At 42.0% G+C, this 11203-nt stretch overlaps 1 protein-coding gene across 4 annotated transcripts in view; it reads right to left on the minus strand.

Moving 5' to 3' along the window:
- Positions 1 to 242: 242 nt before the first annotated feature.
- The window catches only part of nbr1a (NBR1 autophagy cargo receptor a), a 13557-nt gene continuing 2596 nt past the window's right edge, over positions 243 to 11203 (minus strand). Inside the window, exons 8-22 of one of the 4 annotated variants that reach the window (XM_035661013.1) lie at positions 10034 to 10153; positions 9460 to 9759; positions 8957 to 9116; positions 8336 to 8584; positions 6615 to 6740; positions 6262 to 6337; positions 5949 to 6059; positions 5022 to 5201; positions 4717 to 4884; positions 4359 to 4513; positions 3759 to 4213; positions 3253 to 3338; positions 2723 to 2810; positions 2348 to 2447; positions 243 to 1827 (exon numbers count right to left, since the gene is read on the minus strand). In XM_035661013.1, the coding sequence (XP_035516906.1) occupies positions 1639 to 1827; positions 2348 to 2447; positions 2723 to 2810; positions 3253 to 3338; positions 3759 to 4213; positions 4359 to 4513; positions 4717 to 4884; positions 5022 to 5201; positions 5949 to 6059; positions 6262 to 6337; positions 6615 to 6740; positions 8336 to 8584; positions 8957 to 9116; positions 9460 to 9759; positions 10034 to 10153 (2563 nt within the window). In that variant the 3' untranslated portion in view covers positions 243 to 1638. Of the gene's footprint in view, positions 1828 to 2347; positions 2448 to 2707; positions 2811 to 3252; positions 3339 to 3758; positions 4214 to 4358; positions 4514 to 4716; positions 4885 to 5021; positions 5202 to 5948; positions 6060 to 6261; positions 6338 to 6614; positions 6741 to 8335; positions 8585 to 8956; positions 9117 to 9459; positions 9760 to 10033; positions 10154 to 11203 lie in introns of all 4 variants that reach the window. The other 3 variants (XM_035661006.1, XM_035661021.1, XM_035661029.1) reach the window with 3 other exon arrangements.

Genomic DNA, 11203 nt, shown 5'->3' on the forward strand with positions numbered 1-11203 from the left:
GCATTATACATGCTAACCCTGCTGGCCATTATACAGAATGCAGGTCTTGATATTGTGTACTAGTAAACCCAACCTCATTCTGTAAAAACTGCAGTATAATCAGTACACTCTAACCTATGTACTTCTGACAGCATGCAGTTAACCTAGTACTGAATGTACTCTATATAAAGATATATACAGTGTGTGAAGTGCAGCGACCTATATCTAAAAATGTTTCATTAACAGAGGGGTGACGAGACGAGAGATGTGCAAATAGTTTATTGGCGAATTGACAGAAGGATATTTAATGTATACACTCTGTGGCAGAAGAATAATTTGACAAGCATACGGTAGTAGATATATTCAGAATTATTCTCTAGAGCATGACAGAACATAAGAAAATATGGTTCAAAAACTCCTCAACCACACACACACGGAATAAATCAAACTAACAGAGGCGTACATTAACTTAATCTACACACTCACACCACAAATGTCAAATCACCACATGTATACTTCAGTAAACTAATGATCATCTTTCATAAAGGCAATGTAATGAAATAAAACATACTTGGTTCCACTATGAGATTAAGGAATGTGTTGTTAAGGGACATCACGCCTTTTATTAGTGCTAAATGACTGTTGCTCGGTTTGTCGTTGAATGGAGGACATGACAAAATGCAGGCAGGGGTGTTCTTAAACGATGACGTGAAGCGGACATCTTCCACTATGACTGTGCTAAGACCACAAGAACATGACTCATCTCTAAAGCCTCTACCTGTCATGCAGGTGTCTCCTAAAAAGCAGTAGAAAACATCCGAGTCTGAACAGTGATCCGTTCGGACAGTTTTGTATACATTCCACATGTCAACGTCTAAAATAACAGTACTCTGATACAGAAAAAGATTGCATTGTTTAGGCAGATTTTACTACGATAATCGAGAAAAGTCTTAAATATCTGTCGTTCTCGCTACTGAGCTGCCGACCCTTAACACCCAGAATAACCATGTAGCTTCAGTAGCATCGTCTTAAATGCGAGCTGGCTTTTTTTTTTTTTCTATCATTTTATGACATTCAACAATATTAATTTTCACTGCTCTATTTGTGAGAAGAATCTAGCCAAGCCCTGTCAAAAGACAATTATTTTTCAGCGCCGAGGAAGCAGCTACAACAGCCACACGAACACTAAGATGAAGAGCTGACGATACACACTTTTTTTTGCTCCTTCTCACCAACACAGAAGGCTCTATGGCCCGGGTAAACAAGGCAATTTAACCACTATTCATAATATTTTACAAGTGTGTATATGGGTTAATTGAATCAAAATATTGAAGCTGAATTAAAGGCAAAGGCAGGAGAAGCCATTCATTCCTTTCTCTCTAATCAACAGTGTTCATATTTATTATCATTACTCTTGGTCTAAATAAACCATCCACCCTTTGGAAAACCAATCAGTTGCATGGATCATAAATAGGTTTTCTTTGTTTTAAATAATTCAAAATAAATCTAGACACTGGAAAGGGTGAGAGACACACGGGTCGTAATCTAAATATTCTCTTTACATTAGGTTTAAAAGTCAAATAAATTCCTTCTCATTACTTTTTTTGTTGTTGTTGTTTTACAGCCTTACAGTAGCATTTCCCCACAGCTTTCCCTCCCTCAGTGCTGAGTGCTGACAGCTTTGTTCTGGCTGTCCTCGGCCATCTGCACCAACTCATTGACGGTGTGCAGCAGGCTGTAGCCGTGCTTCCTCAGCAGACGCTGGTTGAGCCGCTGGTCTCTGAAGCCCATTTCCAGCAGCATCGCCATCACTGAAGGGTCCTGTCTGGTGGCTGGGTCGATGCCTCGCTGGAAGGGGGAGGAGCGAAAACAGACTATTGATGAAGCTTGTTCGGAAAACGGGTATTGGTTTCATCAAATTCATTACCGAAACAATTAGCTGAAAGATGCTAAACAGGGGAACTGCAGTTTCCGGTGCACACATTCATTACACATAGAAATTTGATAGTTAATATAAGGATGTTTAAACATGATCAAAATGTGTCCCAAAATAACACAACATATTTAAAATATTTGGAAAAAGCTGATTTGACAAATTCAGTCAGATTGGGATACGATTATTACAAAAAAGGCTCTGTCGTCTCTCGTCATGTTCATCCCATTGTAAATACACTTACATGCGCAGGGAGAACAATACATTGGGGCATGTCTGTTATGTAAGGAAGCACTGACTCATAACCTTACCAAACTCCTTTGAGCATATCTCTGCAAAGTACTTGTTTTTAGCCCTTATGAGGACCATCAGCTGACTTGCTGGTAATGTAATATTGCCACGAGTTAAACCATGTAGAGTTGCTGTGTGATGTACCTGTATTGAACAGTTTGGTCCAGTGAAGAGAGCTTTATAAGCCGACGCTGCCACAGAAAGGGCCCCCTTGACAAGTCCCTCTGTGATGCCTCCTTGGCCCCTTGTATAAAGACAAGGATGTGGTTAAGCTGGGTTACATAACAGTACTGCAGAGAACAATGTGTTCCAGTTAAACTTGTTTTCATAAAAACATACAGATTAAAGTTAAGAGGTGCATCACATTACTTTACGTGTTGACACAGATTACACAGACTGGTCAAATGTATTAGCTCACAAAAACATGATGAAGACGGATAAACACAAAAAGAGAAACTAAAGTGCAGAATTTCCTTCACAAAATTGACTTATATCAAGTTTTACTCTGTTGTGTTGCACCTTGGCTGCAAAGCATTGCTGGGTCTGGGGTTATATGTCTCAAAGGCACTGGATGCTGAGCCGGCTGATCTTGACAGACCAGATGATACTGCATGGCGCATAAAAAAGGAAATAACACAAAGTAAACATGCATAATATTAGAGGAAGAAGCATTTTGCTGAAGCAACAAATCCTAAAAATCTGTGTGCTATCATACTTCCTGTCTTTCTACAAAGTAGCTAAATGTGTTTCCTCTCTCGCCCCAACAGTAAGACAGTCAATAACTCCCCAAAGTAGCAAACTGCTATTTTAGGCCAACAAAGTGACACAGAAGGTTGTGATGCAACACTGAAGTTTAACAATCTAAGCTGAGTCAAAGTACATACAAGACCTAAAAAACACCAGTAAAGATCTTATATTGATACTGCTGGGACACTTTAGAGCGTGAATGTGCGCTAAATGTGTTACATGCTGTGTGTGCCAGTATGTACTATGATACTGCAGTGTACTTTACGCATGTATATCCAGTGATTAAAATAGTGCAAACTCACCATTTAGGTGGACCCTTGGTTGGTGTGGCTCGTATGGTTCACAGGCTGGAGGACTGGGGTCCTCAGCCAGGTACAGTGCCTCAGACCTGAAACATACAGTAAACAAAGTAGATGGGTAGAGATCTTTACCAGGTTTTATTTACGTCCCTAAGAATTAATTCGATATTTAGAGATAAACTGTTTTTGCATTTTCTCAAAAATTGATTATGTTATGTTTTCCCAGAGCCACGGGTGACATAGAGGACTAACGAAACCATAAAAAATTCACACTGGCAATGTCTGGCAGAATTCCAGTTTAAATTGCTCTACTTTTATAACCTCACAGTATTTTTTGATGAAAAGGGCATAAAAGCTCAACCCTAAACAAACTTTTATCCAACTTTACAAAATAATATATATATATATATAAAACATCTGTAATATTGATACTACCTCTGTTTCTCATGTTGTGTTTTATGCATGCAACAGATTTTTGAACTGCACAGGGACCATTTGACCCGTCTAACCTCGGTGAGTAGAGGGTCGGCGGGGGCAGCAGGGGGTCAGGCAGCACCGGCGGTGTCACCACTTCAGGGGTGAGCGTCACAGCGTCCAGAGTTTGGGAGGCACACAGCATCTGGTTCACACTGCTGTGGATTGGAGGGACAGGCGGAGGCCAGATGTTCATTGATGAATCCTCAGCCTCGACCGCCTCCGTCCTCTCCTGCCTCTCTCTCAGGGGTGCCTCCCTGCCTGACTCGGAGCTGGAGTCCTCCTCCTCCTCCTCCTTCTCCTCATTCTCCTCCTCCTCCTCCAGCTGTATGTCCGGATCGGCTGAGGTCACAGCTGCAGCGGCAGTGTCGGGCTGCGACATGGCGGAGCTGTACATGGACTCGCCCAGAGGACGGCTGGTGTCAAAGCAGTCTGGGAGGACAATGATGTAATCGTCGCAGGAGGAGACTGAGGAGGTCTGGCTGCTGACCTGAGACAAAGGAGGAGATGATTTTGACAGTTACGGACATCTTTACATGAGAACGGCTACACTAAAACCTCATTATACAGCGTAATCATTCATGATCTGCTTTGTACTTTCAAACATAATGTTAGTATGAAAAGGTTAACCTCACCTCCTCCCAGTCCTCTCCTCTGGTTCCACCCTCTGCTTTCTCCTCCAGAGGATCCCTCATCTTCTGCAGGTCATTTAAGACCATGACCTCTTCGTCTTCGTCATCATGATGTGAACCGATACGCAGGTTTTCATTCACTGGTTCCAGCAGAAGAACTTAGAAGTGAGCAAAACAAAAACAAAATGAGCATCTAAAAATTAGAAGCAAAGCTCATTTAATCAATTACTGCATAAGTTATGATATGTAACTCTAACTACGAAATATTTTGAGACAAGTCTTAGTTTAAAAAGAAAACAAATTTGTCAATGTATTCAAGAGAGAAAGACAACAGAAAAAAAAAGAAATGTCATTCTCTAACCTGGCCTTGTCTCCTCTTCCTGGTCAATCTGGTTGAAACCTGTGATTGGAGGCAGAGCTGAACTCTCAAGTCTAATGGCACAGATGTCCTCATTTTCTTCCTGCACCGTCTCCGTCTTCTCAGCCTCTGCAGCTCTCTCAAAGCAAAAGCTGGGTCCCCGGGAAACAACTGGAAATGTTTTATGGAAGAAAAAAAAACAAGGTCTGAGTACCTAATAATACAGCAACCTTTAAACACAAAACACTGTATGAACATAGGTTTGCTAATAATACAGTGTGATTAAGGGAGGTGCAGTGGCTCCTCACCCTGCGGTTTGTGGCTGCTGTGCTGGGCTCTGCGCAGGGGTCTGTGATCGGGGGCTTCCTCCAAAGTGAGGGAGCGGATGACCGTCTCACAGAGGAACTGGGCTCCGCTGATCTCCTCCTCCCTGTCCTCGTCCTGGGTCACAGGCTCCAGCAGCTCCCTCTGCTGCCTCGGTTTCACTCCTAGGCAAAACACAAAATATAAAAGAAAATAGATGCAGCAGAACCAGAGAAATCGTCTTTTTTTATTCCACACATTCTTCTTACTTGTTCAGATCTGGAGCCTACATTACCCACAATGCAACTTTGTCTGACATTTGGGTGTATTGTGCTAGTAGTGACGAATGTAGCCTCGAGCTGCTCGCCTTAAGCAGAGATGGGAAGTAGGCTAAAGAGATTTGGTAAACTCCCTTCTTTCTAACTCCACACCCCAGATTTATTTTTATTTTCAAATGTACCACTTGCTGCACTTTTTAACTCTCCATTGTTCATTGTAATACTTAAACTCACTTTATTTACTTTTCAAGCTTGTAAGCTACAGTTGCCACTGTTTCAATAAATGAACTAATTTTCTCAAACACATCTTTGATTCATTTGGTCCAGATTTTGCAAGGCTGTAGACTCTCTTGTCCAGGTCAGAGCCATAATATTGTGTAACTGAATGCTTTCAGTTTCAGTTCAATTAATTCAACTCAAGTCAAGGAACACTCACGACAGAATGTCACCCAAAATAACACTAGTCCCTTAAAATCTTTCAGAAAATTAAATGTTAGTGATCGAATCGTATCGAATCGTATCGTTGGCTCAATATCGTGATATATAACATATTGTGAGCTGAATATCGTGTATCGCATCGTATCGCTACAGCCCTAACACACACACACACACACACACACACAAACGATGTGTAAAATGTAAAAAAGTGCTCACCAAAAAGTTTCCTGACCCCTGTGACCTCTGCGTCTTCTTTGATCTGTGAAGGGTTGGCCTTCTCCAACACTGGTGCATCATGGGGCAGAGGGGATATGCAAGGTGTCAAATCTACAAATAAGGTAGAACAAACACAACACAATTTATACACACAAATGAGCCCCGATGGAGTTAAAAGAAACTTCAGAAGAGAAGCCATCATTTTTCCAACAAAAGTAAAAGCAAGGAAGTTGGAAGGAAGTTGGATAAGAAACTGTACAATAGTCTCCTAGCTTGCATTAAATCAAATTCTCCACAGTTTAAAGCTGCTTACCCACAGGGGTGTTGTTAGGAACCTTCTCCAACTCTTGCACAATATTGATATCCAGCAACTCAAATGACAGCAGGTCCTAAAAAAAACAGAAGACATGCAGGGAGTATGAATGCTGTCCTACTGATGACTGATCAACTCACAGTATGTCCTCTTACAACTCCTGCTGTGTAACCAAAATCAAAGAGCACTTTGTCTATCTAACATATTTCACTCCGTCTCTAACAGACATTTGGCTCGGTTTGGTCATCTAGCACATGTGCAACAACGAGATGAAGCAAAACAAAAGGAGTGAATGATTTTAAAACAAAAAGGTTTTAAGGAGCTGAATGCCGGAGCTCTCTGAGTGTGTGCACCTGTGCAGTCAGCAGGTCGACTGAGGGGAAGTAGTAGTCTTCATGGTTCAGGTCTACAGACAAGCCAGGACTGCTGTCCTTGGACCTTACCTCCTTCTCCTTCTCCACTGGCATCACCTCCTCCTTCTGAAGCACACACAAGAATGGCATCATTAGTATCACCACAGTGTGCATCCAAAGGTGATCCTTTATGTTACACTCATGAGAGTTCCACATTAAATTAACACACCAGTACAGTAAGTGTCTATAGATTTAAGGTTTCCAGTATTATGCTGTATTATCACATCACAAACATCGCTGTTTATGTTACATTTTTATTCTGGAACCAGGACTCATACTTCCATATTCATGTTGAACTTTTAATCTTAAATGATTTAAAGATACTTTACTTCAATAAAAGTACAAATACAACAATGTAAAAAGACTCTATATCAAGTTAAAGCCTTGCATTTAAAATCCTACCACGCAAAAGTATCATTAGCTAAATTTTCTTAGAAAAGTAAAAGCACTAAGTGTGCAGTAAAATGTTCTCTGAGGCCAATAATTAGATTAATATGTGTAAGCATCAGTTTACTGGTGAGGTGTTTGAGGGTTTCGGAGATTTTAAGATTTTTTGTTTGCCTTTTTTGTATTGGACAGCGAAGATGGGGGGAAGAGATGACATGCAACAAAGGTTTGCCGGCTGGAATCAAACCAGCGACACTGCGGAGGCCATGTGGTCTGCGCCGTAACCATTCGGTCACCAAGGCACTCCGACGAAGAGATGGTCCGATACCATTTTTTTGCCTTCCGATTAACTTTGCATATCTGCAAATACCGAGTACCGCTCCGATACAGGTGAGTTTAAAGAAATAGATATGTATGTATACATAAAATAGATTTTTTGCCATCATTGTTGCATGGCCTGGCTCAGGTTGAACCCTTTGTCAGAGTATGATGTCATGACTTTGCTATTCTGGGTAAAGGGGGACAATGCTGGGAAGTGTCAGGGTCTTGTTTTGGGGCTAATAAATTATGTGGTATTGGATCGCCATGTCTTTCTTGTCATTATAATTTATCATTTCAGACACGGCAGGCTGAACAACTTTACTCTGAGGTGGAGATTTTAACTACTTTAGATATAGTCAGGTAGTTTTGCCCAGTGCTTTCCAAACCTAGGTGTCCAGGCCCCTTTAAAGGGTCAGCGGCTAAGTCTGAAGGAAGTCTGGGAGAGGAAGGAAAATAAAATTTCAGCTACACAAATCTGTTTTCTTTTTTTTTTTTACTTTTTCTCTAATGTTTGCTTTTTGTGAAATGGTGGATGATTCTTCCTCTTGAAACGATCTGAGAGCTTTGCAACAACTTGTGACAATGGGACCCAATCAGACACTTATTTTTGTAAGTAAAAAGACAAATAGTTTGAATTATTTAATCTCAACAATGTGTTGTATTTTATAAGCTTATTCAATGTTTTCTATTCAAAATCTGTAAAATAACTAGTAACTATATCTGTCAAATAAATGTAGTGGAGTAAAAAGTGCAATACCGGTATTTCCCATTGAAATGTAGAAGTAACATAAAATAGATATACTCAAGCAAAGTACCTTAAACTTTTACAGTACTTGAGTAAATCTACTTAGTTACTCAGGTATCACTATAATAGTAATAATGCCATAATCTAGATGTGAGCAGTTGATGTTTTCACTGCAGCTGTACAGGGTGTCATTGGATAGCAGACTTGCCGGTCGTTTGCTCTGATTCCCGAGTGCGTTGCGGCTGTCACCGGGGTCGACCACGATGCTGCACCAGACACGCGGGCCAAACTGACACCCGCAGTGCGCCAGCCGCCAGTGGGAGGTGTACGTCCCCTCCATCACAGGAGCGACAAAGGCCACACTGACCACTGACACTTGCCCGGGCTGCAGCAAGGGGACTGGCACCTCCCTCTTCTCCTCTGACGCCAGGCCGAGGTTTCCCCACATGAACACTAGCTGGGTGCACGTACACACATACACAAAACACAAAATAGGAATACACATGCGAAAAAGCACAAAGACAAGAGCATGCAACCAAAGTCACACAGCAGAAAAAGAATATTCAAGTGAGGGATAAACACACACGCACGCACGCACACACTCAAACAATGACAAAGACTTAAACTTAAACCACAACACAGATTCAACTTAATTCAAATAATAAACATCTCAAACAGAAAGGGCATTAGTTGTATTAGGCTGGGTAAGAAATTAGCTAGTGTTGGTGGATAAGAAGTAGGCAATGAGCTGAGTGGGGACTCAAAGTGGAAGTGAAGCAGGGAAGCAAAGAGAGAGTGGAGCCTGTCCTCTCGAAGGGTGGGGGGGTACCTTAGTCTCTGAGGTCCAGCTGATAGTGCCCGAGTTCCTCATCTTCCAGTATTTGATGAACTTGGTACCAGGCTTCAGACGGGTGCCATCCGGCAGATTTTCATCCAGAAACAAGGCAGCCATAGTTGGCACCAAGGACGTGTGCGAGACCCCGGGACCCCTAGTTTCAAGTGTACAGAGCATGTTGAAAATGGCCCTGGTTTCTTATAATACCCATCTCTTTTGTTCTCTACGAATCAAAAAAGCAGGACCCCAGATTTTTTTTTTTTTTGCAGCTCAAAAGCAATTTTTCTTAGAAAATCTATGAAGCAGCAGCAGCAGTTTTCACATTGAGGTAGTTCCAACATTTTCCACAACCCCAGAGCAGCCAGCGATACACTCATACAGACTAGATTACAAAGATGGCATATTTTGATTTCTTTTCTTGGAAAAAGACTTTATTGCATCCATGCTGGGTTAGAGGTACCCAGCACTGTCGGACGCCCTTCCGAAGTGGCGCTTACTCTGGACTGGAGGCCTGGGGATCAGGGACCGGGGCAGAGATGGGACCTTGGGCTGGGGCTGGACCTGAGGCTGTTTCTGAGGCAGCAGGGGGGGGCAGGGCTGGGACCTGCGTGGACGCGGAGGTCATGTTTGTCAGGTTGGCTCTGCCTGAGGTAGAGGGCCCACTCCACTGCAGCCCCCTCTTCTCCAGTCTCAGTTTCTTCTTGATTTCCTTCACTTCAGCTCTTAGCTGCCTCCTTTCAGCTTTGAGGCGCTGTCGCTCGGCCTTGCGCACTGTCCTGTCTCCTCGCCTTGGGAACCTGGTTTGAAATGTCATCAGGAACACCTATTTGTTGACTATCAAAAGTTTATTTTCCAAGAACAAAACACATACACACACAATTCAATGTTTACATCAATTCTAGCTGCTAAAACATTTTTGCATTTGCTGCTTTGCGTCTATTCATATTCATGTTTTCCTCCATTAATGTACTGCAGAAGAAGTGATAGCAAATCAGGGATAGCACTGTTGTAAGTTAAAATGTCCTAGTGTTTCCAGACGTGGGAAGATTTATCCTCAGTCTTGGGGTTTACCTCAACTCTCCCGACATTCCATGCTCAGGGATGGAGAGAGGTGTCTTGGTTCTCACAAGGTTGTGGCTGGGGTCATGGCTATGTCTGCACATCTCACACAGGATGCAGGACGGGCACACACTAACAGGGGAAAAGCCAACATCAGTATGGATTCTCATAAAGACGCTTAGAGAACAGAACATGAAGGAAAAAGACAGTCATAGACAAAGAAAAAACCCATAAAAGCACAAAGGACTTAAGGAGCTAAAAGAAATACTCAAATTATGTATTTTATAAATGTAATGTCCCTCTTACATAACTTAGAACTACTTAGGTACCATTTTTTGTCTTAATCTACTTCTTTTGAAGAATAATCTTTGGTCCTGATCAGCTAGCAAGCAAACTACAACTGTTTATTGGTCGACTGGCAACCAATGTAAAATCTTCAGCCAGAAATCTAGGCATCACTTTTGACTTTCAACTGAATTTTGAACCACATGTCAACAACCTCATTTAATCCTGCTACTTCCACTAACAAACATTCCCAAAATTACAGACTTTTTGTGTTTTCCTGACTTAGAAAGGCTTATTCATGCCTTTGTCTTCTCATGCCTGGACTATTGGAATTGCACTGTTTACATGCCTTAGTAAATCCTCAGTGGCTTGGTATCAGCCAGTGCAGAATGCTGCTGCTCGAATTTTAACAAACAACAATCATAGTTAGTTAGTCACATGTCGCTCCAATTCTCCCCTCCATTCATTGATTGCTAGTTCAGTTAAGGATTGATCATACGAATCATTTATTAACTTTTAAGGCCCAACATCTAGCCCCTAGCTATATTATAGAGCTCTCCACTCCCTAGGCTCCAAGTCATAACCTTAGATCCTCTAGGCTACCCTTGCTGGTTGTCCCTAGGTCAAGGCTGGTGACTAAGGGTGAATGGGCTTTTGCCATTAGGGCCTCTAGGCTCTGGAACTCGCTGCCTAAGGAGATGAGGCTTGTCAGTACATTACCTGCTAATAAATCTTTGCTTAAAACATACATTTACAGGAAAGCCTTTGTGATGCCTGCCCTGAAAATGTTTGTGTTGTTGTGGGAGATAAACAGTATTAGGAGGGGTAGTAAAAATGTATATGGTCCTGGTCAGGGGGTTGTGTTTTATGGTAGGAAGCAGTTGGTCAGCAGTGGTC

This window comes from Morone saxatilis, unplaced genomic scaffold, assembly GCF_004916995.1.
Source record: "Morone saxatilis isolate NCDOM2014 unplaced genomic scaffold, NCSU_SB_2.0 Contig1, whole genome shotgun sequence".
NCBI classification, from domain to species: domain Eukaryota; kingdom Metazoa; phylum Chordata; class Actinopteri; family Moronidae; genus Morone; species Morone saxatilis.